Genomic DNA, 27,776 nt, shown 5'->3' on the forward strand with positions numbered 1-27,776 from the left:
CAATGGAACAGAAATATATTATGTGATTCCCTGAGGCTATATAGCGGAGGAAAACTCTTATATATATTATTTAAAGATGGGGAGTGGTTCTGCTTATACATAATACTGTAGGTAGGTATAGTAGTAGAAAATACACTCACTGGATATTGTGCATATATAATACTTTAAAAAACATTTATGTACTGATCACACTCGTTTAAATGGTGTACTTGAAACATATCACATCACTTTAAAGTTGGTCAACTGAGAATAAAATACTTACAAGGAACTTTCCAGACTGGAATTTGATTAGAACAATATCGTAAAACAAGTACTGTGGATCCAATCAGAATGCCAATTATCTAGTTTGATTTGATTTCTGTCTCTGTCAAGTATGGTCTCCAAGTATTTGAGGTGATGATTGGGATGTTTCACACCATGAAAATATGCAAGCGAAATGAAAATGTTGTGCTAGTGAGATGTTGTGGTTTTAGGCCAGCTTTATGAGATTTCACTGTCTTCCTAGTGTCCCTGTGCTGGTTTGCCAATGATGTCACCAGATCATCTGAAGGATAGGGCCAAAGAAACACTGTAAAGGCCCCTACTTGTTGGCTAGTTTCAATGCCAGGGGAAAGAGAAACCTGGGATGTGTTTTTATTGAAGTCATCCAGAGATTGACTCCCAAGGCTGTTTGAAACCTTAAACACAAAGACACCTTGAGCTCAAGCAGGACCAGCGGAGCCATGGCAACCCATCACGGTTAGAAAAGAGTAAATAATCAGCACGACAGATGAAAAGGAGGGAGGCAGGAAATAACATGTCGGCCGCAGGGACCTGAAGGACATGAAATGTTCGAATTGTATAGTGTGTGCCTTACACACTCACAAATACCTTAACTCACCTGTTTTACTGTGATGTCTTTTAGAATGCACCAAACTATCATTAAATGTCCAATAAAATATCTGTGCAAGTCCAAAAATCTAGTAGTAACAAAATATGTGCTGTTTATTGTGAAACTGCGGCAAGAGTTGGATTCATGTTTTTCTTTGGAACATCAGCCAACACTAAATCACTTTAAATCTTATAATGAGGTTTTCCTCCTTCATCTTTCATCCTTTTTCCAGACCTAATCTAAAACAGAGTATATCATTTATTAAGGGAGACTTTCATTCCCTGTTCTGACGACTCAATGAATCATAACATTTATTTTAAGGATTGGCAGCGCGTCTGGCTTACAAGACATTGTTTCTGAAAAGACGGAGAGAAAATTAAATAACATTTTGGCATCTCAGCTATGTCAGGCTTTTTGTTCTATCGAGCCTCTAAAATAGGGGCTGATTTCCAGAAAACACCCAACATTGCCAATGGCAGAAAAATAAATCTAGCATTATTGGGTTAATATTGGATGTCACTGACTGCTTGCATTTTTATTTTCTAGTAGAGATGCTATGAAAACAGACTTATATTTTTTCTGAAACCAGACTAAACACTAACATGATTATCATCCCAGACTGGGCCTTGCATGTCCCCAGAACACACTTAGAGGCACAGTTATACTAACACATATACAAAATCAAAGAAGACCATGACATCTGAATATGCCACTCTCTATAGAGACCAATAAGAATTCAGCTCACACTTGCCACTTAATATTGTGGGGTACAGTTGAGTCTTGTTTACATCTTATAACCATCTTACATTTAACAGTAGAAATGTAAACATTCCCAAAATGCATTTAACCTCATTAAATCTGTATCAATGTATGCCCTAATTAAAAACATATATAAGGTGCCCCCAGAATGTTGTAATTTAATTTCTCTGTCCAACGCTTCTGCATACAGATGGGCTACACTCTTTCTGATATCTATAACATTCAATGTATTTCTTAATGTGATTTAACCGTTGCTTTGTGTTGTTGACAAAACACAAGCAGCTATTCTTTCTTTTCTAAGTGTATTTGAAAAAAGAATGGGTTTTTTTTACAAAAAAAGGCTCTCGAGAATTTCTTGCATTTTGAGAAAACGTGTTAATTCTAGAATTGAGGGCCCAGGAGGAAAGCTCATTGCTTATTTTACAATTTGAACAACAGAAATAGCCAAACATGTCAATGCTGATTACGGCTGACATGATGCCAGGCGTAAACAAAATGATGCTCATCACAGAGATATATGAACTGAAGCGTGTGTGTGAGTGTGTACCAGGCTGCAACCCTGAATCTCATTCTGGAATTAACTTTCTGAAGATGAAATTGTGCACTCTCTACACAATGTAGAGAGTGGGAGTTTTCCCATGCTCCCCTGCAGGAAGAACTGTAAGTCCCCCCTCATCCTTATTCATGTTTAGTACAATACCTCCACAAACTGTGAAACTCCCCAGCCGCTGTGTGTGTTGTTGAGAGACAATTAATTCTCTACTTGTTCAACTTCTCATGAACTCCACCTCAGAGTGCTGATGGTAAGAAGATGTAGAATATATTACAGTTAATGCTCAAGCTAAATATACTGCAATATGGAATGTAGAGAAAGCTATTTTTGAGATGTGGGATCCACTTTAGTCAGATCAGAATGGAAACTACCCTTATTCTTACATTTGCTTTTGTGTGCATTCAATCTTTATCTGATATGTGAATATGCTGAATCCAAAATAAGGTATTTAAATATTGTCATGACAAGTCAATTTTGGACATGTGAATACAACTTATACAATTGATAATACTTGATTTTTTATTTAAACAATTGGAAGTCCAGACTCCTCTTAACTTATTTATCAGCAAGCTAGTTACGTTAGTCAATTGTCCCGTTATAGGCAAGATTACAGTGATATGTAATAGTATGTATAGTATCATATTTGTGTGTATTCTAACATTTCTGAATATTTCCTATTAGGTATTAAAACCTGTGTCTGAAAGTACACACTTAATGATTTTACAATTGTAAAGTGGCATAATCAAATGTACTATTGTGATATTACATCACAATAATAGACATTATTTCTCCCTGTGTGGCTCTATAGAATTACAGGTACTTGAACTCTTGCAGTTAGGAGGCTGACGGGGAAAGAAAAAGCAACAATGTGCATACACCAGAAAATGGGTAAGTGGAGGCAGTGGGATAGAGAGAAAATAAAAACCTGACCTGTCTCTGTGAAAAGAGACCCTTTTTGTATCCATAGTAGGCAGTAGGGGTTTCTGAAGGTGCCATCAAGTGATGCTATATCACTATTCTTAAAATACATATTAAGTTATCATATATTAAAATATTGTGCATAGTAAAGTGATTTTAGATTAAATCTGTGAATTACCAGGAAACCAATCTTCAATGTGATATACCAACCATTGTCAATTTCATTTAGACCAGAGGTCGCGTTAACTGAATATTTTCCGTATATGACGGATTTCTTTTAACAATGACGGAAAAATCTGAAAGCAGTCTGTCATTTTGATGGATTAGAACAAACTCTGAACAGCACCAAAGCTTCCCCGCAGCGAGGCTCCGGTGTTATGCATGCCCGCAAAAAAGGAAATTATATCGTTTCCAAACCTAACTTTGCCGTACAAATCATTGAAATGTCTGTGAGTTTTTGCCTTACGCTGTGTCACGCCCGTTGACAGTTCACGAGCGTGCTCTCTCTCCCTCCCCCCCACGGTCAGAGTTGTGTACAGACCGGCGGGTATTAATGGATTTTGACGGAAATTTTACGATCCTGTCCGTTAAAATGACGGGCATCGAAAAAGTCTAGTGCCACCTCTGATTTAGACAGATAGTTACAGCGCTCTTTAAAGTGGATTAAAGTTATGGCTTCACCCAATAAAAAAATGTAGCCTTTGCTGTATGATAGAGTGACCTGGCTCAGATCCTAAAAAGTTTAATGTTATATTTCATTAAAGTGTAATAGTATTTTACGACTTAAGGCTAACCGGAGGTACAACTGTAGCAAAGCCTTTCATTATATTATGAATTATGTGCGGTAAAATATTATGTGTTCATCGATTTTCTTTTTCTTTTTGAAGAAAGTCCTTTCTGTTGACTGTGTGGTGAGAAATCAACAAAACAAAAATCCTGTGGTAAAATCCCAACAAGTGTCTCTGCCTCCAAGACTTTAGCAATGATTGGCAGACCTCCCTCCCCCACACACACACACACACACACATCAGTGTTATGATTGCTCACTGAAGTTGGGGCTGTCACACGGCAACAGGATGGCTCGGTATGAGAGTGACTTGTGACTGACACGGCAGCAGGGGACGTGTCAGGGTAACACCAGAAAAAGGAAGCGTAGGTGGGTTCAACCAATAAGACACAAACAGGGATACAATGCCACTGAGCACCATTTGTCTTTATGGCACATGGAGATGTCAATCTGTGGCATATGTCAGCTGCACAGACAACACTTGTGACTGTCTTAAAACAATAAATGCTTCTTGTTGACTGTAATATGACATTGAAATGAGGAACAACATTTATAATGCTTCATGCCATAGGTAGAAGAAGTACCTGGAGCTTTTACTTAAGTACAAGTAGCAATACTAAATGGTGATATTACAGCAAATTGTGATGACAAGTATTAGCATCAAAATATACACAAGTAACAAAACTGGAAGTACCCATTATGGCCCAATTACGAGTTATAAATACTTAAATACTTTACTTCGATTTTTGATACATTTATGTGTCTTTTAAAGCCGGTAAAGGTGGAGCTAATTTGAATAACATTATAGGCTGCTGAATGTTTTAAACTACAACAATATCTCAAAGTATATTTATTGGTTGATTTACATTGTGTATTAGCAAATAATCAAAATCTGTTAGTAACAACTGACTAAAGTTGTCGAATAAATGTTTTGGAGTAGACTGTTTTGGTTTTCAAATATGGTTTATGACACACTATAAAATGCTTTCATTTAGCCTCTTATAATTGCTTTCAAAAGTTTCAATGTGTTTTTCCGGATCTAAAGTAAAAGTAGATTGATTAAGCTTTGTTTGTTTTGTATTCTTACTATGCATACTATGTGAAATATCAAATACATATTCACAATGACCACAGCTTTGTCTTTCCTGATGGAAGTCCAAATGACAGGTGGTACATGGTTCAGATTGCTAAAGCAACAGCATCTACTTACGATGCTCAGAACGATTGAGAAAAGTTCAATTTCAAATAGTCAATTTGAACTTAAAAGTGGCTGAGCAATGACGCATGAATACACATGAGAAATGGGCCAACCTTAACATTACCAGCACAACATTGAAAAGGCAATCCAGTGATTTTGGAAACACTGCAATGTGTGTGTGTCTCTGTCTGTTTGTAGGTCATTTGAAGTGGAGAAAGGGAATCAGGCAAGTAATTTAAGCCACTTTCACAAACCACCCATCCCGAAACTACAGCTAAAAATAATTCAATCTGTGATTTGAACATCTTTTTACGAAAGAAGCACATAATCAATTTAAAAATCACTGTTCATTTCAAAAGAACTCACCTGTTGTTTTGCTAAAAAGAAAGGCACATTTTTAAACCTAGTCTGATTAGCTGATTAAAACCTGCTGAACAAACATCAAAGGGTTGAGATGTTTTTGCAAACCCTCCATTTTTCAACTATTTGTTCCATTTTAGATATGAAGCATGAAATACGTTTGAGTTTAGCCTTCAAAGAGATCACAGCTCTTGAGACATGTGAAAACTCCTGAAAACAAATTAGGTTGTGTAACCCCTGTTGACCAAGACCGGGAAGATCTTGTTCTTTAAATTGAAGTTAAATGCATCAATCTGGTGCACTTTGAGGGCAACATTGGGATACAGCTCTCAACACTGATATGAAACAGAACTGTATATATTTCAATAATCAAAAAGCCATTAGAATAACAAATATTTGATAAACTCCTCTCTCCTATCTTTATCTTACCTAGTCTGCATTCTTTCTTGTTATTTATGCATATTTTACTAATCACTCCCCTTTTAAACTGTGTTTTTTATTTTGCACTGACCTATAGTACACATTGGAATGATTTCTTAACTTATTTTTTACAACTATATTAAATAGATGAAAATATTTGTTTACATAGAAGCATGCTCGTGAACTGTTAGTTCTGTTAGTTCGCAGAAGCCTCGCAGCGGGGTTACTGCGGAGCGCGAGCGCAGAATTGCGCAGCATTTGCGCATGACTGATGTGCAACAACATGTGACTCCTCTGTTTCTCGTAAGGTCTCCCTTTCTGTTGGTCGCTTGTTAGCAGACCCTTCGCGCGATAGCAGAGCGAACAGGTACAGGAGGCGTAGAGCGAGGGATCATTGTCCACTAGTGAATCGATCGTAGATGGCCTCGTGCTCGCGGACGGATACACAAATATACTTTGGTGGCCGTTAATATACCTAGGCGCCCACGTCCCCCCCGTCAGTCCGTGAGTCAAACCCCCCCCCCCCCCCCCAAAACGAAAGCTCTTCGGTTCTCCACGAATTACACAAGTCACCCAAATCAGCGTTAAAAAAGCGGGAGGCGCCGAAAAGCGACTAATTTGCATGCATGACCATCATCATGATCTCAATTAAACTTACACTTTTACCGCTAACAGTTAGCATTATTTCTGTGAACTCCGGTATCGGGAGCATGGGAAACTCACAGTTCTATTGCCTTGTTCCACATGATGACGTATCCAGACAGAATGAAGGACTCGATGTTGACGATGTGTGTGTTTCCGCGCTCTGTCCCCACGTACAGCCATTTACTCTGAAAGGGAAGGTGGCAAAACGTGATCCTAGAGAACAAGAGACAGAGAAGAGAGAGACTGGGCGTTAGAATATGAACAGTCACAAAGTGCTCCATGCATCAGTTTGTACAGTGTATTTTTTGCATTTTTGCAATATTTTTGCAATATTGTGCACACATTTTGTTCCAGAGAAACCAAGTACATTTTAAGATGCAAATAATTAGGATTAAGATAATGAAGTACACAACAATATGATGCAGTCAACTAAACATTGACAAGTACTTTTGTTAAAAATACATTAGTTTAGTTCTTAAAAACAAGCAAAGCATTTTGTTAGCATGACATCTTTTTTTGGCTATTTTAAATTGTTTTAGTTTTTGGCACAACCCAAACAAAGAAATCAAAATACAATGGTGTTAAGACAGTTATTCAATAAAGCAATTGTTGGACAACAAAGTAAATAAAATGGCATTCTAGCCATGTTTTCATCTACTGAGCAATGCCTTTGGCATTCTGCAACTTTTCATATGTAGAGTAGTGTACATGGCTCTTGGCAGCCTACCTAAGCCAGTGTTTAATGGTAATAACTGCCCTTTTCCACAGACGTCATACCATGACTCATTGACGGAACTTATAGCCTGACTCATTCTTCAATCAAGGTTTAATTTAGCACTCGGCAGGAATGTAGAAAGCTTTTTCACCGCCACAATGCAGCACATTACCTATAGATATTCCTGCCTACATGTGCTCCTCTTGCCCTTTATGGTGATGCTCCTGTTTCTCTGTTGTCAGACAACTTTTGAACTCAGCCTGTAAGCTCACTCCAAACCATTATAAATAGGTATTTCAAGGAGCCCTTCAGAACATGTGCCAGAAGCAGAAGCCTGAACTTGTTCTGTCTTCTGTTGCATTACACAGTGGCTTTTAGACATATGCACCTCAGGCTAAACTGATCCACCACTCCACGTCTCCTTTGTGCAGAGCTTTAAATTGTATAAATACCTCATTGTTATTCAGAGTTTATACATCATTTTGACCATAGATTTCAATTACGGAACATCTGTGATAATGCATTAAAATATATATAACAAAATATTGTATAAAATTGATACAATATCAAGTTAACGTTGTATCCACAGGGCTCAACGCTATCTTTTAAAAGTGGTTGCCAGGCTGGCAACCAGGCATCAGCCTTTGGTTGCCAAAACTGAAAATACGGTTGCCATTTTTAGTCACCTTATATTTTAAATAATTAAGATACTATACAGTTATACCTCAACTTAATAATGAACATGTGACACAGAAGAATGTTCAAATGCTTTACAATAAGTAATTAACACAACTATTTGAAACTTAAGTGGTAGTAAACTTGTCCACCCTCAATTGCTGGTATACAAAATACCAGTAGTGCAGCTGTTGTCATGTTCTTCACAGATCCCTCACAAATGAATTGAGCAAGTCACTAGTTTCGTCATCCATTGTCTCCCTTTCAAATGTGGGTTTTCTTGACCTTTGTGCTGATCCCCACCATAGATCCATTGGCCCTTCAGCATCGAAGTCTTGATTGGCCAGACTGATACATTTCTAATGTTAAATAAATGAAAACCATTCACAGTTAAAGGTGGGGTAGGTAAGTTTGAGAAACCGGATCGAGATACACTTTTTGTTATATTCCATGGAATGCACCAAGCCTGTTTTTCATGTTTCAGGCTCGAAAATGACATGCCCAAAACAAATGACTACAACTTAACTTCTAAAAGGGTTATATGAATAATTTCTTTTATCAAAGCAAGGTTACATCTGTGAGTTGGATGTAGAAGTGTCAGAATCAATATAAATGTTTTTTATTTTAAAGAAAATTCAGATTTTACATAGTAAAAAACTGTAAATTATAGTGTCCGTCCAAATATTATTTTTTAAAGATAGTGAAAACTACCCTTGGATGATGGGTTAGTAGACTAAAAGCTTTAGGAATCCAAAGTACAACATATAATAAGTACCCTGTATCAAGATTGATGCAAAACAAGTGACATTTGACCTTTTTAGAGAGGTTTAGCCAAAACCACCCCACCTCTGAGGTGATTTGGGTGAAAATGTTTTTTTTTTCCATATCTCTGGCCCCCCTTGCTCGATTTTGATGGTTGACACCTCTTTCTGACCGTTAGAGCCAATAGAATCGAATGGGGAGGCCCACACACACACTCATTGTGAAGAGAAAAGGTGGGGGCTGCGCGCATGTAAATGTAAAGCAGAGTGGAGCTACATTCTAGCTCTGGCATTTGGAAACTAAAAAGCAGTTTTATTGCTTATGGATTATCAGAAATCATTTCAAAGAGGACACAGATACATTGGATGAACCTATGGATTAACTGCAGCATCGTTTTTTTATCGTTTTAATGCCATTGAAGACCAGTTTTGACCAAGGTAAGCCATGTTAGCGTTTCTAGCTACCTAGCTCCACATGTTATGATGTACGCTTTCGTTTATAGCGTCGCAAATGTTTATCACTGAGTGTTGAGGTTTTTTACACAGATTCTGTGTCTCCAGGACACCAAAAACGAGTGGTTGGCTGTGCATCTAGGATAAGTAATAAGGGAGTTATTGTGAGTTTAAGTGCCGTTTTAGGTTACATTTTTTCGCTTGTGGCTAATTCAGAGGCTGAGTGCTAGCATTGTGGGGTTTTTTTGGAGAAAAAAAATTAAAAAGATCAGTTAGCTGAGTTTCTTCCCGTTACATGGATATAAAACATTCATAGTTTATTAAATATTAAGATCCCTTAGACGTTGTTTCCTGCAAATGACGCGTTTATCCGCCCGGTACCGGGCGGATGGTGCATAACAGGTTAACATCCTGATAGCAATGAATATCTTAACCTGTTACGCACGGCCCCCCCAGTACCGGGCGGATAAACGCGTAATTTGCAGGAAACAACGTCTAAGGAATCTTAATATTTAATAAAACTATGAATGTTTTATATCCATGTAACGGGAAGAAACTCAGCTAACTGATCTTTTTAATTTTTTTTCTCCAAAAAAACCCCACAATGCTAGCACTCAGCCTCTGAATTAGCCATGAACGAAAAAATGTAACCTAAAACGGCACTTAAACTCACAATAACTCCCTTATTACTTATCCTAGATGCACAGCTAACCACTCGTTTTTGGTGTCCTGGAGACACTGAATCTGTGTAAAAAACCTCAACACTCAGTGATAAACATTTGCGACGCTATAAACGAAAGCGTACATCATAACATGTGGAGCTAAGTAGCTAGAAACGCTAACATGGCTTACCTTGGTCAAAACTGGTCTTCAATGGCATTAAAACGATAAAAAAACGATGCTGCAGTTAATCCATAGGTTCATCCAATGTATCTGTGTCCTCTGTGAAATGATTTCTGATAATCCATAAGCAATAAAACTGCTTTTTAGTTTCCAAATGTCAGAGGGAGAGATCGGTCCACTTTGATGCAAAATTACATGCGCGCAGCCCCCACTTTTTCTCTTTACAATGATTGTGTATGTGGGCCTCCCCCTTCAATTCTATTGGCTCTAACGGTCAGAAAGAGGTGTCAACCATCAAAATCGAGCAAGGGGGGCCAGAGATATGAAATAAAAAACATTTTCACCCAAATCACCTCAGAGGTGGGGTGGTTTTGGCTAAACCTCTCTAAAAGGGTCAAATGTCACTTGTTTTGCATCAATCTTGATACAGGGTACTTATTATATGTTGTAATTTGGATTCCTAAAGCTTTTAGTCTACTAACCCATCATCCAAGGGTAGTTTTCACTATCTGTAAAAAATAATTTTTGGACGGACACTATAATTTACAGTTTTTTACTATGTAAAATCTGAATTTTCTTTAAAATAAAAAACATTTATATTGATTCTGACACTTCTACATCCAACTCACAGATGTAACCTTGCTTTGATAAAAGAAATTATTCATATAACCCTTTTAGAAGTTAGGTTGTAGTCATTTGTTTTGGGCATGTCATTTTCGAGCCTGAAACATGAAAAACAGGCTTGGTGCTTAACAGGTTAAGTGCTTTGACAAAAAATCCATAAAAAAATGTCATCTGTGGAAGCCGTAGTACTGTAAAAAGCACGACCAATCATTTTAGCCGGCCCGGCTAAAATAACTGGATGGCCGACCTGCCTGTCAGCCTTCCATCTGTGCACAAACTTATCTCGTGCCCTCATTGGTCATGTGCGCGTTCGTGTGTGTTGGAGGCGTAAGGATAAGGAAGTGGCAGATTTTCTCCGGTCGTGTATTTTCAAATTCTAGCGATCTCGAGCTGGTTTCTCCAAAATTACCTACCCCACCTTTAAGAATTAGATATTAATTATTAATGCTGTAAATTACCTGTAATATGTCTAACTATATTTAAAATGTGTTACCTTTTTATAGAAGTGATTATATTTGTATGCCAATATTTTCCAATGGTAAAGTTTCGTTTTGCACTTTTATTTTGGTAGTAATAAGATCGGGACTCTTATTTTGAAGGAACTTTTACCGGAAGGATGGACAACGGAGCAGAATGTACATACATATTTCGCCTCCCAAGACTTTACACATTTCCTCTTTGCTTTTCGTTCGGGTTCATCTTGCGCTGCAGTTGAATCACTTTGATCATTCGTTTGAGATGTTGACGGGTTGGCCAAACCTTTTACCCCACAGTCAAACAACTTAATTTGCTTCGCCATTTTTTGTAAAACAAACACACGGCGCACCGCGCACACGAGTAAACGTGCATCGCTTTCTGGCTCCGTAATCACACCAATGCACGTGCAACTTAAAGTGGACCTATCATGCTATATTTGAATAATATAGTGTAGGACCATACCTATATAAGGCATATTTATACTTTTTTTTTTTCAAAATACCAAACAGATCATGCATTTTAGCCATGCCTCATTTCGCTCAATTTGACAATTTCTAGCTCTGGGCAGATTCAGTGAGAACAGCACCATCTACTGGCCTGGCATATGTACTACAGCGTCTCCAGCGCTTTCGAACGGCAATGGCCGTGGCTGTCTCCTCCTGATTGGTGGAGTTGGCCCAATAGCCGTAGCGCCACCGTCCTGACGTCAGGACAGTGTTCAAATCTGGATCAGTTTTTATCAGATCCGTTGCAGCCCCTTTTTTAGAGATTTGGGTATGGAGGAAAATAGAGAGGGTTGTGTTTTCTGACACTTGGTGAGTTCCCTGGAACACCGGGGACACATATGCATGTATAAAAGACGTACAAAAGTGCATTTTGCATGATAGGTCCCCTTTAACACTAGAACCGCAATCGGGTCAATTTGACCCAGAGCTGTTTTTTATTGTGTGTAACTTTTTTTCAATAAAATATTAAAGTCTTCCAGTCCGTGACTTTTCCTGAAAGTGTGTTATGTAGCACCCTATGTTGTTAAAAATTGTCAATATGAAGTCAGATTGAAGAAATCGCCCCAAAAATTGCCATTTATACCTATTTCCGCCAAGCGGGTCATATTGACCCCACCCCTTTTCATATAAACATGACGTGTTGCTATAGCAACGCCTTTTGTCTACTGCGGTTCCTTATAGATTGAGAGATAGATTGAGAGAGAGAGAGATAGATGGATAGATATATTGATAGATAGTTATAGATAGAGAGAGAGAGAGAGATAGAGACAGTCTGTAGTGAAGGAGTGCGCTCCCGCTCACGGGAGACTGCTCGCGCTGCGCTCCGCAGCAAACAGCTGTGGGGCGAGTTGAAAGTACGTTATGCTGGCCGCGGTGTCTAAATAATGCTTCCGGGCCAGCGGGCCATTTATAATGTCGAGCCCTGAGAGTCCACAGATTATATTGGTATACGTTTCATCCCTGTGCGATCAAAACTCACTGTTCAATAAAAGAATATTTTACCTTGAAAATCAATGCATTCTAATAGCGGGTCAATTTGACCCAGGTGGCGGTTTTAGGTATAAAAAATCTCTGGCGGTTCTAGTGTTAAGTATCAAGTTCCGACTGGTCACAACAATAATTAAATATCACTCTTAATACAACAAATAATTAACATTTATCTATTTTGGGGTGCACATTTTGCTGTTTGCTGTCCTTATTTCTTTACGTGTTCTCAGCAGGAAAACGATGGACTGTCCACTCCAAGTAGGGAATGAGTCCTTACCCCAAGTGAAGGAGTTCAAGTATCTCGGGGTCTTGTTCTCGAGTGAGGGAACAAAGCGAGAGATGGGCCGGAGAATCGGAGCAGCGGGAGCGGTACTGCAGTCGCTTGACCGCACCGTTGTGATGAAAAGAGAGCTGAGCCAGATGACAAAGCTCTCTGTCTACCGGGCCATTTTCATTCCTACCCTCACCTATGGTCATGAAGGATGGGTCATGACCGGAAGAACGAGATGGGTTTTCTCCGCAGGGTGGCTGGCGTCTCCCTTAGGGATAAGGTGAGAAGTTCAGTCATCCGGGAGAGACTCGGAGTTGAACCGCTCCTCCTTTGCGTCGAAAGGAGCCAGTTGAGGTGGTTCGGGCACCTAGTAAGGATGCCACCTGGGTACCTCCCTAGGGAGCTGTTCCAGGCACGTCAATATGGGAGGAGACCGAGGGGTAGACCTAGGATCAGGTGGAGGGATTATATCTCTTCGCTGGCCTGGGAGCGCCTTGGAATCCCATAGTCAGAGCTGGTTGATGTGGCCAGGGAAAGGAAACTTTGGGGCTCTCTGCTGGAACTGCTACCTCCACGACCCGACCACGGATAAGCGGGAGAAGATGGATGGATGGATGGTGTTTGAAGGCCCTGACACACCAAGCCTATTATCAGCCATCAGTCAAGTTACGGCCCGTCCACACAGCAGCGTTAAAAAAATCTTCCAACGCTTCTGCCCATGCACTTTGAATGGGGTAACGTCACTTTGACTCACTTTTCGCCGAACTGCATTGTGGGAAGCAAAGCGGAGATTTCCAGGCATCTCAGGCTTCAAAAGTTGAGCAATGTTCAACTTTTGAAGCTGAGGTGGAAGCATCAGCCAATCAAATCCCGTTTATGCAAATCTGACAGTACAAGCGCTAGCCAATCAAACCGCGTGTATGCTGGGAGAGACATACCGCAGGTCATTTCCTCATATTCCAAAAAATGGAGGAGAAATTAATTATAGCGGTAGGGAATCACCCGGTGCTTTATGACCAGTCCCTATTTACCTACCGGGATACAGACTGACTACAGCTGACTACAGCTGACTGAAGATACAGAGTTATTTTGTGGTGTGTTCATGTGCAAATGTTATGGCCAAGACGCAGCAACATAACAGTGGGTTGACGTTGTCGATGATGTCAGTTTGGTGTATCTGATATAATTAAACAGTATTTCAGATGTGATTATCCTTTTGGGATTTCACATATTTCCCAAGACTTCACAAGGTTTATTTATGCAAACCCTGATTATAGCTATTAGAGAAATAACAAAAAGCCATGAGTTTCTGTAAGGTATTCATGTGGCATATTACAATTATTATGATGTGATGAAAGTCTGCTTATACCATGCATTATTGCTCTGGAATTACCAATTGACATCTTCATAATCACCTTAACCAGGGAAGAAAGATCAGCACACATCAAGTTACCCCTGTCCATGCTGATTACCTTGGGGAAGGTTGGGGGGGTCATTGGGCTCTAGACCCACAGCCATGCCTCTAGCAAGCGGCAGGATTATTAGATAGAAAACAAATGAGATGGCAGACAATTCAATAAGGATTTCATGTGCTTGGGGTGAGGATAATATTCAAACTGGTATGGGGGGGCGACGGGGGCACGAGTGCTATGCAAGCAAGAGAGGATTTCAGCCTTCGGTCTTTTACAGCATTCATGTAGATAAAGCACACCAGAATTACATATGTTTTTGTTTAAGGAAGTGATTGACCTTTCTGGATTATGAGGTCTAATTCATTTACATAAAAAGCAACAGGAGATCTAAACCTTTTCACCAGCTTGTTCACATGTAGGTGAAGTAAACATCTATGTGTGCAAATGATGTTTGTTATCACTGGGTACAAATATGTATAGTTATTCCAACTAAATTTCCACATTTATAGAAACATATCCGCAGAACCGGTGAGTCATGATATTCTCTCTTAGTTTAAAAATGGGGGCTCTTAGCATGATTGCCTCCATTATGAGCTGACCATTTTCATAAAATATCACAGGAAGGATTAAATAAAGGACATGGGTTTAAGGGAAAAATCAATGTAGGGAAAAGATGAGAGGATGACAGGAAAAGGACGATGTAAGTAGTGGTGAGTAAGGATCCAGAGGGCAATGTGGAGACAGTCAAAGGCGTGGTTCTGACTCCATACAGTCAGAGGGGCACCATCAATATGTCTTGTAATTATCAATCAAAGAAGACAGGCAGAGACGTGGGCTTGGCTGCCAGCTGACCAGCTGCCGAGCAAATACCCTTAATGAAGTAAAAAGATGTAGAGATTAATTGAATTGGTTACATCATAAGTGGCCCTGCCATCTGCTCTGCAGGAGGAATGACACAACCGCTTCATGAATTCTACAAAGACTCCATATAGCAACATGAAAAGGCATAGTGAATAATAAGTGAATTAGCTTATTTTCTTTGCAAAAATAATACAGCAAGTGTCCAATGTCTAATTTTGTTTGGAGTGAAAGTCGTCCAATCTCTCGGTAAAAACAGCATGACAGAGGAAGAAGTGTGGCAGGCACGAGTTACTGACAGTTATCACAAAACAGTTCTCTACATGGTTTCCAGTGATTCATACGTTATTCTTTGGGAATTCTGGGGGTTTGAGGCTGTTAATTGTCAGATATTCAGTCGAGAGACACAGAGCTAAATGGCAAGTCACTGCCAAGCCTCTGACGGATGAGTCATGCTCTTTTCTCTCTTTCATCTCAGAGTGATTCACTGCTCTGCCACTGGGAGCGAGGGGTTCTGCTTCCCACCTCATCGCACCACAAGAAGTAGCTTTTGAAACAGGTTTTCAAAACATTTGATAGAAAATAATATTCCTAACCATGACCTCTGTATGCTTCTGTGGGCATGTGCATCACACAGCAAAAGATACAGCTGCTAGGCTGTGAATCAAAACATTTAAATCTCATGTGGACAGTTTGATAGTCTGTGATAATTTCACAAAAGATGAATGTATTGAGGCTGTTGCAGTAGAAGAAGAAATATGGTTTATTAGATGATCAGGAAAACGTATACCTTTAAGATACATACATCAAATATAAATAAAACATAGGCTTGGATGCCCGAGTCATGATAATAGTTCAGTACTTTTAGTTGTTCTTCACAAGTTTTTGCAAGTTGAGGGGTGCTCTCATTATATCTCATAACGTTAGCGCCGCTGCACTAAAATTCGTAGTAAATAAAAACCCTGACCCATGACAAGTATATTAGAATTAGCATATTTCAGAATGTTTGAACCAATCAATAGCATGACACACAGCTCAGGAGGATTGTTCTATTTTGTAAATTATGTGAATATGAGCAGAGTTATTTCAAGTATATCTATATCTTTTTTATTTAGGCTACCAGGTAAAACTTGTTTTTGGTTGACTACAGATTTGTTGAGTGGGAAGTCTCCTTCCTCGTCCTCTGAGGTTGGACTGAATGCAGAATGGACTCTCCAGGACTCACTTGCGCCTCTAGAGTAACAAGTGGTATAACTTGACAGATCGGGTTGGGGCTAGCTGTTTAGCATGCATATTTCATTATATATATCTGCAACACAATAAAAACACGTCTTTGACGCAACCTCAACAATGTAACCCTCACATTCTGTTGATAATGTTATTTATTTTTCAAATGAAAATGTTTGCAACAACATACACATCTCACATTTAGAAATGGTCAATAAAGAAAAATTGGCGAGCTAATATAACCATTGCTTAATATCACATAGTCGAACATTGAAGCTGGTATTGCCAAAGAGGTAATATCATTATTAAACTCTTAATAACTATAATAACTTCTATTTTAAATATGTAATAGAAAGAAAGATGATTTTTACGATCTTAATATTACTGTCTCTCATTGACAGCATGGTTGGCATTATGCCTATAGAGAGGCAACAGTCACTGCCTCTCACTGTCTTAGCGGTTTTAAACAACATGATTCCACAGTGAAAAAGACGTTAACATTTGAATGGGGTTTGACATAATTCCTAACAAATGTCTATAGTTCTCACACACACTGCTAATGACTTGAACCCTGAGACACAGATACACCAAGTTCCTACCATGAAAACTTGCAGGAAGTACATGGATTTAACAAACGCCTCGAGCTCTTTTCCCTTTAAGGCTTTGATGCATTATGAAGGTGCCTCTGGTTGAGTTTTATGTCTAATATGCATTTTTAAAGCAGGATTATTGGAGAGAAAGTTTTTGCTCTCTATTGTTGGGAAGTTTTCAGTAGAGAGAGATCGTGCCCTGTGACTCAGCAGAAGTCCTTGACTAGTAATCAGAATGAGTTTGCTATTAAATTATATGTACTCATGAAAGACTTTAATTAACACTCTGACCCTGCGCTTTTATGAACAACAAGAAGAAAGGAAACCATGTGTCGCGAAAAATTAAATCCTGTGCTTTTTGATATTCATATTCAGTCGGATGCAGTCCTATTCATTAGATGTCCTTGCCCCCGACACGAGTGCTACAAGGTGCAAATACACTTTTTGTTGGAGTTAGGGATGGGTATCAATAACCGGTACTAAGTCAGTACCGGTACCTGATTGGACGGTATAGAGTGCCACAGTGACGCGTCCTAAAACCCGGAAGTAAGTTAGCATTTTGCCACTTCCGGTTCCTTCGCCAAAAAGCAATGCAATTTCTCCATAGGATGTTGGAAAATAGCTGACACACATTTAAGAGACGGATCACGTTTTGTTCTACGACATTAAATACATCAGCAGTGACCCCACTGGTGATTTATGAAGAGTTTACGTGTCTGAAAAACGATGGTTGTTAACATGTGGCTGAATAGGACTACAGAAGTTGTCGAGGCCGTTTTACGTCATTACACCGAACACGTAAACACTCCCGCTAAGTTTGTTTTTCCCCGTGTTCTGCTTGAAAGCAAGTACCTGCCTCCTGCAAACTGTTCAAACAAACGCTTCAACTTGTACAATTTTGAATCTGTAGTTTTGAATATGGATTTTAAGTTGGCGTGACGTTGACATTTTGCTTCTAGCGACTAGATTTATGATTAGAAAATTATAAAAGTAGGGTAGACATGTGGATATTATCCAGCTGAACAAAACGTGATCCGTCTCTTAAATGTGTATCAACAACAGATCTTATTTCGAGCTATTTTCCAAAATCCTATGGAGAAATTGCATTGCTTTTTTGTCGAAGGAACCGGAAGGAGTTTACTTCCGGGTTTTAGGACGCGTCACTGTGGCACTCTATTGGTATACCGTTAAGCCGCTGGACAAACGGTGCTGCTATCGGTACAGTATATGAATTACGCTACTTCCTTAGTTTAAACAATTCTGGTTGGTTGGGAACCCTCATCCCGTGTGACGTATATGGTTTGATTACTGTACCACTCTGATTGGCCACTGTGAATGCCACTCGTCATCTCTCCTAACAGTGCTCTTATTATTGTGAGACTCCCGGGGGCAGACCATAGGGGCAGACACAACATCTTGCTAGAAACAGCGTCTCAAGGCTTCTTAACATTTAACAACCTATTAATGATGCATACCCACTTAACGGGAAGAAACTCAGCTAACACGATATTAACCATTTTACCTACACGGAACAGAAGTCCAACACCAAGAGTCTAAATCAAAACTTAGCAAAACGGGCTAACGGGGCTAACGGCTACTTTAGCACATAACTGGCAAAAGCGATCTTTTCTACGTCATTTTATCTGCACAAACATATCACATGAAAGCTGAGATTCCACAGATTCCATTGGTATAAATCTAATCCCTGTACGACCAAAACTCACTGAACTAGCAGCCAGGAAAGAGCAAGAAAACAACTTCACTTTACGTAGCCATGATGATAATGATGTCTTACCTTTGCTGTTTTGTGATCAAAAGTTGTGTTCAAGGGCATAAAAACGGTTAATCCAATGTTTCTGTGTAACTTTAAAATGATTACTGATAATCCATCATTACAATTATAAATAACAAACGCAATAAACGGATTATAATGGTTAGCCGACCGGAGCTTCCGGTTTAGGAGGTGCGCACGCAGCATCTCGTTTTAACTGAATAATGGTCATGTTTACATGGATTTATGAACTGCCCCTAATTACTGCCCCCCTTCCAGAGACACACTGTCAAACACTCATACCTGCTTGGTATGACATTGAAAAAGTTACATTAAATAATAAATAAAATAAAATAATCTTGTAATCATGTCTATAATTTTGAGCACCAAATTATTGAAAAGTATCGACAATTTCTGAAAGCACTCTTTGTCAAGATGGCTTTAGTTTAACAAGAAACTGGCTATAACTTTAAGTTAAAAATAATATTCCTGTGTTAGGAAGATTACTACTACTTACTATTACTTATCAAATACTTGAATGCGACTTCTAATAGTTAATAACACTCTCCAAATAATTTGTCAGGTTGATTTCTAAAGGGAATATTCCTCACGTCTACTTAAATTGATCATGTGATGTTTAACCAAAAAAGCAGGTTTAAGAGCTTTAGCTACAAAGGTGCAGGTAGAATGCCAAATGTTTTTATTTTCTTACACAGACTTTGCAAACTTGAATACTTACAACCTTTGCCATGACACAGTGATTTAACCACACACCAGAAGTTTGCAATTTTACCCGAGGGTGTCGTTTCTATCAACTGAGTCACCTCTGTGTATAACCAGAGGCCCCCAAAGGTTTTTCCTAGGAAAGCAAATGGGAACTGTTTCGAAAAACCAAGCAGCAGCATCTTGAGGCCATTGTTTGTCATTAAGGTTTAATGGTTAACAGGAAACATTAAGGAGGCTCTGCTAGGAAAAGCCCAAGAGCCAAGCCCTTATTTACCATCACATCCGCTATTCTACAAAAGAGGAGATGACAACATGATAGTAAACCTATATTTTAAATGCTATTTACTTAGCATATGGCCTCTTTTTTCAAGCTTCAAGTATATCAGGGTTTCCATGGCTCAATTCTGGAAGCCATCCACATCTGCAAGCCTCGATAATGAGGTGAAGCATGTCATGGCTCCTGGCATTGCCAACACCTCTGCAGTTCATTTGGTCTATAATAATGCAAATTAGATTCAACTCATCTACCTTCATGTCACGGCCTACAGGGCCAGCTATTGAAAATATTCCACAAGCTCGTGGATGAGTGGTTACAGCAAATGCCAAATAACCGCTATGTCCTGTGTTCGATTTCTGGCTTAGGGACCTCTGTTGCATGTCATACCCTTCTCTCTTTCTTCCCCCTCTGTCCTCTGTCAAATAAAGACCAACAGGCGACAAATAAATCCTTCTTCTTGTATCTATTCTACCAGCTCTCTTAACTCATGCCAGGTTTTAGCGACCATGTGAAACCTGGATTATGGGTCTCAAGGATTTATTTGGCAACATGTCAACGGAGATGGATTCGGCTGCCTAATAACCACTGGGGAGCCGGCTCTCACAGCCTGTGGTGGTGTTCATGGGGGCGGCTCACGAGACAGAAGGGGTCGCCAGCTGAGAAACAAAGACAGAGCTTCATGCCAGCAGATCTTCTTCCTCAGGTTTGTCAGACAAGGTGAAAAAGGATCAGAGACAGGACGGAGGAACTGGCCTTGGCCTGTCAACAATCTGCTTCGCTGTCAGATCAAACTGATTCAATGTGTCTTCTTGGTGCAAGAACTCTGACTGCTGCCGATGGTAGTGACATTGGTGATTTATGACAAATAAGGGAGAACAAATTTGGATCCCTTATAAGAGCTGTGGTTGTATTGTTAAAAATGACTGGAAGGTCCTTAGTAGAGGGCTGGTGGGTTGAGGTTTTTTGGGGGCTTATCCTTGCCTTCCTGTGTGATATTGTAAATACTGACCTTGAAGAGACGAACCCATCCATCAATGAAATAAGGTGTTGAGCGTGTGTGCATGATGTGTGTGAGGGTGATCCTTTGTGTGGATGTGTGTGAGGGTTTTTAATTGATGCTTACCTCTCTCTGTTGAATTTGAGTGAATGGAGGACAGCCGGTCGCCTCTGACGGAGATTCCACAAGTGAAGCGTGTCATCTGCACAGGCTGTGACCAGCGCCCCCTGAAATAAAAAACAAAAAGGGAAACATTTGTACCGAATCATTTTACACAGAGGACATCTCACCCTTTCAAATGAACCCACGTTTTGTAGTCCTGGTGGATTGGACTGTGAGCACAAAGTGGAAAAACACAACAGATTCTGGTTTTAAGGCACCCAAGACACACAAAAGATCCAAATAATCTACTTGTTCAAAAACATTTAATTATAGACTATGTTTTATCGTTTGGTCTATAAGAAAAGGTAAATATGTCCATCCCAGTTCCTCAAAGTCCAAGGTGTTGTATTGGTGTTGTTGTAACAAATACATTTGAGTGTTTATGTGTAAAATAGTTGTTCATCTTTGCAGTTTTATATTGCTTTGTCAAGCCATCCATCTTAGAGAGAATCAAAACAGTTTTGGCCAGACATTTAAATGGATAGTTCACCCACATTATGGAAAAAGAAAAAGGCATTTAAACATAAAGGAATCCATGGAACCTTGCATTTATAAAGCTAGCGTTTGAGTTGAACGACTGTAATAAACCAGCTATTATTACATTGTCATTTTAATCAGTGAGTATTTAAAGGTGAAGTTTGTTGAAATATTGGTGCAAAAACACGTATACATCATAGACATTTTGATGAAAATTGGGAGGGGACATTTTTTTCAAATGATGTCAGCTGGTTTCCCAGTTCTGAGGATTGTAATTACTGTACATTGTAATTCCCAGTGTGGCTGTGCTACGACGGGAGCCCAGGGAGAATTAGCTTTAGATTACAAACGTAATCGCGGGATTAAAGATTGTACAGTGCAGGGGAGGATCAGAACATTCTTCCCCAATGATTTCCATATTGGGGAAGAATCCCCCCTCCCACTCACTGAATCCATCACTTTGTACAGCCTTACTATTTATTCTAAAATACTTTAGTTATATAAAGTAAGAAGCAAAAGACTGCATTTAAATCAATATAATGCGTTGGGTATTCTGTGGACTATGGAAGCATATTCTTAAAACACTACTGTAACCTGTCCTTTTTTTATTTCACCCTCATCCATGTTCTACATTTGAATGAATGACCTTCACTTTTCAGAGCCAACTGGGACTTACATCTCTCTTAAAATCGTGACAGCTAATTCACAAGAGCCTATTAGCAAAGTGAGCGATAAAGCCTTCTCTACGAGATAAACATAATTGATCCTCCTACGTGTATCAACAGAGTAGAACGATTTAATGAATAACGTCATTATTTGAGCCTTTTCCGCCTACTGCCTCATATTCTTTGACGCCCCTTTCTTCAAACATAAAAAAAAAAATGTGATTCTCTTCTCTAGCTGTTTAAAATGTCTCTGATGTGATGATGATTACCTGGCACGAAATTTGGAAATGAAAATGTCTGTTCCCTGCTTTGATTTTCATTTTCATATTAAACCTTACCAAGATTTCAATAATTGTCTTTAAGTTTCACTCTATTTGTCATGTAACATAATTGCACCCTGATTACTCTTATTTTTGAGGAGTTTTCATTCATTTCCTGACTTTCAGCTCCATGTTGCCTGGACCCTAAAGCATAATCCTCAGGTTGAACAATAAATATTAATTTTATTTTCACAGATTTCAAAAGATACACTGAAGATTGTGATGCTGTTACATGGAAGAGAAAGGTGGAGCAGCTTGTGAAAACAAATCACAACAGAAGGGTGAGAAAAGAGAACACGAGAGGGAGAAAAACTCCATTATGGTATTATTTCTCCTGATGCCTGGATGTCAACACAGGCGAAGTGAACAGGCACATTGACAGTGCACAGCAGGAGGTAAATGACAGGCAGCAGGGCCAAGAGAAAATTGCACAACAAAATCATCAAGAAGATCGCTTAAGGAGAGATTATGTGTATGTGGGTTTAAATGGAGGATTTGTATCATATAAAACTGAGTTCCCCTTATTGTTTTGCAATACATACTCTTGTAGCAAAGAAGGTATTGTTAAAAGGGATCATTCTTACTTTAGTTACGTACTTTTGATTAGATTTGGTCAATGGAAATGCCTGTCTATATCACTTATTAAACACTATGTCCTTTAGAGGATCTATTAATGCTCATTTGTATCAATACGTAGGCCTAATAGAAAGCTTAGTATGTATTTCAAGAATACTATTACAGCTGTTGAATGAAACTAAAATGATAGCTTAAAAGCTTTACATACTGTACGTTATTGCTGGCCGATTCATCAAATGTAATATTTATTTACGATTTTGGCTTCAGATGATTATGAAAGTAAGCATTCCATTTGCAATTATGCTGTCAGTGTTATAGATCCAACCATTGTGTATATGATTAGATTATTAACAATAGCACAACATTCTTTATATATCTAGTCTTCTTATTTTGCTCTCCTAAATGCAAAAGGTTTTCCAAAGTCAATAAGTAGGCCTTAAATAATCATGTTAAAAGTATAGACCAAAATAGCCAGACCTACTTCCTTGTTCTTTTTATTTAAGAGGGGAAAAAAGAAGGGAAAAGTAGCATTTCAGATAATAACACTCTGGTCGTTCATCTGGTGCTGCAGGCTAATAGTTGTCAAACCTGAAGTCACTTTAGGTCGTGTCAAAGGTTAATGAGGTGTGTGTCCTGCTGCCTCAATGTGTTAACACCTGTTCCATCGGTCTACTCCTGCTTCTCCTATTTGTCCTCAACACCTCTTTACAAATGGAGGAAATACGATTCAACACTGAGTATTAGAGCAGAATGAAAATCTCAAAGGTTTTAATTGATATAAATGTCTGTAAAGTTACAATGAATGAGGTAACACGATAGTGATGGAGCTTATGGCCTGGAGGCGGTTACCTTCTTAGGTATCATCATTCAAATGAGTCACTCTGCTGCAAAGATGACAAATGTTTCATGTTCTCGGTTTCAAGAAATGTAGGAGGAAAAGGGTCTTTATTTATAATATTCAATAACAACGTTTCCCAGGCACATGGTTTCCCTGCCATTGTTCAAAACATTAATCAACATACCAGGTAGAGTATTGGGAAATCTAAATGCACCTTCACTAAATTCCAGATACTGGCCTCATACCTCATTAGCAGCAGATGGCGAAGTGTTTCAAAAACATAATTTCTTCTCCCTTTCATCAATTTTAAAGCTGTAAAATCTCAAATAATTTCTGATGTTTAGTGTCAGCGATTTATGTACAGACTGATAAAACCAAAAACGACAGAAGAAAGTTTTTGTGACAATAATTAATCATCTCTTTTTGACTTTTACCTATTGAGTACTAGACGGTGTGTTTTGTTTAGAAACGAGCATCTGTACAGCGCTCCTGAGAATGCCTTCTGTAATCCAGCTCTCAGCACGGCACACAAATCCTTCTCACCTTTCCTTACCTAAGCAGTCTCCCACCTGCTCCCCGCCACCATCCAACCTCATCTGCCGCCAACCCTCAGTAGCCCCCTCAGCCTCTAAGATGTATTATTCATCCACGAAAAATAATGTATTCCAAATAGGCAAACAAACCCGTTAATTAGCCTATTCATACCCTACGTCGACACAGTGACAGAAAAGTAAAATTAATATTCTCCTCATCAATAGCAAGAGGCTGAAGAGGACGACAAGATTATGACTGCATAATAAACGATTGACAACTAGACGCGCTGAGGACAAGAATATACATTAAACATGCACAAGCTCATCATTCACAGGCACCTGCAAGAAGTGGCCTCTTCGGTGGGTTCATACATCTAATGGGAATAAGTCATTACACCTCAGTGAATGTCAAGAGGCTGGCAACTCAACCATTAGCAGGGCTGCCGACAGCCCACACACTAAACCCAAGAGAGGGCATCGGCATACTGCACGGCTATTAGTCACTCTGTCACACCGTGAGAAGACCTACAGGAGGCACTGTGATAGGTGCTTAGTTAGGATAAGGGAGACTGGGGGGAAGCGGATATGCACATATGTAGCAGACAAACACACGCAAACAGACATGAACACACACACACACACACACACACACACTCTATGCACACACTACTGACTGCAGACAGTGTGTAGGCAGTGGTACTTCGATCTTATTCAGCTTTCATTTTGTTGGTAAGTACAACATAATTACTAAAAACTAAATGTACTCAGTGTGTGCATTTTCCTAATAATATACTGTATACTGTATCACTGGATTATATTTGAATTTTGCAGCTGATAATATTACTGACTTTTTATACATCCAGGTAACTAAATCTATAATATACATCAAAATTCTTAAAATGTTTTATATTTTGTACTAATAATAAGAACATGCAAAGTAACTGCTAACTAAAACCATCACATAAATGTTGAGGAGTAAAAAGTACAATACTCGTATGAATTAGCATAAAATGGGTAAAATAATTCAAAACATCAAAATTGTACTTTTTTTTAAGTGAGCGTTTGATTCACTACTTTAATTTTTTTCAACATATTACATCATTTTGTATTTCTTCCAAAAAAAGAATGAAAAACATATATAAACATAAAAAGTGGATGAAAGTTGGTTGTCATCACATATTATATTGCATCTCCACTCACACAAGCATCTACATACTTGCAAAATTGTACTTAAGTATAGTACCTGAGTAAATATATTTAGTTACTTTACAATATTGTATATTAGGCAGAACCTCACGTCACAGTGCAAAAAACACTGTGTGTAAACACTACACACTTAAACCCTGCTTTCAAGCTTACAACCGGTTACACACAGCTGAGATACTCTTACACAAACATGTGGGTGCTTACACACTTAGTCCCACACAAATACTCACACAGGCCTAAAAAGTCAATACCTGTCACACAAGCACAATCACAGCCCCCTTCAGGCCCATCCACCTCCATTTGCCTCAGACACATCACAAGTAGGCGAATGAGTGAATGAGAGGTGGGCTGAAAGAGCCAGTGGGCTTGAAAAGAAACAGAGTGGGCAAGGAAAACGAGCCGAGAGAGGCAGGAAGAGCACGTAGATTACAGCGGAATAAAGGAGAAACAAGAAAGAGAAAGACAAAGGAAACACGGCTTTGTGTTCTTCACCCGTTTGACTCGCTTCTGCTCTTTGACTTACAAGAGGGGCTTTTTCTCTAATACACCCACCCTATTTTGTTAGTAAACAGTCAGTAGGGAAAAAAAGCAGTGAGATCTTATTTTAGGCCGAGAGAAACCAATCAATATCCTTCAGTAAGTCATGTTCATATGGTCATGATCCTAAATAGTTTATTATAAAGTGTGTAGGCTCCTGCCAATCTCTATCAACAGAAGTATGTTTGAGTACAGGTAAACCAGCATCCAGGCAACAACTAAAGGGTAGATACACGGATAAGAAAGCATTTGAGTTTGTTTCAAACTAATATGTTCGACTCATTAGGAACACTTCTTATCAATTTTAAAGAAATTAATTCAAGACAATCAGTTGAATTGACAAAATAAACCAATTGTGAAAAAGAAAAAGATGAGTTTATGCACAGAAAGACTGGGCTTGCATCGCGCTCATCTTTCATTTGATTGTTACCATATATATCTTTGTGAGCTGCAGAGCCCTTATGTTGCTGTAGGTGAAATAATCTTCATTAATAAAGAAAAAGATTAGTGTTCAAATAAATCAAATCCCTGCTGTGATCCCACTGCAGCAGCAAAGTGTGGCTTTCCATTTACACATAAGGCACAGCAGCGCAAATTTATGATTATTAAAAACATTTTTTTCTCTCGACATTTAACAACAACACTTAGGGGGAGCATTTACGTTGCTTCCGTGTCACAGCAAAGTGCATCCCAAAATAAATTGGTCTCTGCTGATAAACTTTATTTTTCGTCTTATTTGCATGTCCCTAAAGCTCCACAAATCAACTTCTTCATTCATTTTACACAACTGTCACGCAGATTTCTTTTTTTTAAATCAATAAAAAAAGGGTCCTTCTATGGGTAACTAACTTGCAGCAGCTACATCTCAAGAAGAAAACGTCATGGTGCAAAGAGTTAGAAGACATTTGGACCCAGGAAGTGGACATGTTGATGGTGACATGTGGATATGCTAAAGAGTTCAGTCGTGCAGCTTTAAAAAAATCACAGCTTAACAAAATCATGCTCATGAAGTGTGGCTTACCTCATTGATGAGGAACTGCAGTTGAAGAACAGCTGATCCACTCTCATGCTGACAGTAGCAGTCCACTCCGGGTCGTCCCAGTCTGATGACATCACAGAGTCAAGGAAATGTACACAACAAAGTTGAAGGCAAAAACAGAACACATGTATGTGTTAGTGATTGATGTGCACGGAAAGTGAGAGACAACATATTCAACACTTTAAGTACACTGCACCAGAGGCTGAAGAAGTTCTCAGATCAACGTTTTTTAACAAGTATAAGCATATAAATATACTTTGTTGCAGTAAAGTTGTAGATAACTTTAATGACGTTTTATACTGCCACATATCTTAATCGTTGATAGTATGTCATAATTCATTAGTTGATTACTAATATAAACCTGCAAAGTAAGTAGTCATCTAGTCAAATAAATGTAGTGAGTAAAAGGTACACTAACGCAGCCTACACACGGCGGCGTGCGTTGCCGCTTGGCGGTGGGCGTGTCTTGAACTTGGGGAGTTTACGCGAGCAAAGCGACCAACAACCAATCACATGAATCTCCCGTGTCTCTCCCCAAGGGCTGGAAAATTGAAGAAGTGACCAGAAAGTCGGGTTTGTCAGCTGGAAAAAGCAATGTCTATTATTTTAGGTACTAAACGAACGGGGGCTTGCAAAACGTTTAGCTGCTGCAGGACACAAGAGTTTGCGTAAACAAGACATGAGTTGATAATTGGAAGGACGGATCTGTGTAAAGTTTGTGATGGGAAGGGGGGGGGGGGGT

At 39.1% G+C, this 27,776-nt stretch overlaps 1 protein-coding gene across 1 annotated transcript in view; it reads right to left on the minus strand.

Moving 5' to 3' along the window:
- stxbp5l (syntaxin binding protein 5-like) overlaps window positions 1-27,776 on the minus strand; it is a 159,910-nt gene that overhangs the window by 53,361 nt on the left and 78,773 nt on the right. The window contains 3 exon segments of the mRNA XM_034134174.1: window positions 6,590-6,724; window positions 20,808-20,908; window positions 27,017-27,098. Of these exon segments, the coding sequence (XP_033990065.1) occupies window positions 6,590-6,724; window positions 20,808-20,908; window positions 27,017-27,098 (318 nt within the window).

The sequence above is a fragment of the Trematomus bernacchii genome, unplaced genomic scaffold, assembly GCF_902827165.1.
Source record: "Trematomus bernacchii unplaced genomic scaffold, fTreBer1.1, whole genome shotgun sequence".
In the NCBI taxonomy this organism is placed as follows: Eukaryota; Metazoa; Chordata; class Actinopteri; order Perciformes; family Nototheniidae; genus Trematomus; species Trematomus bernacchii.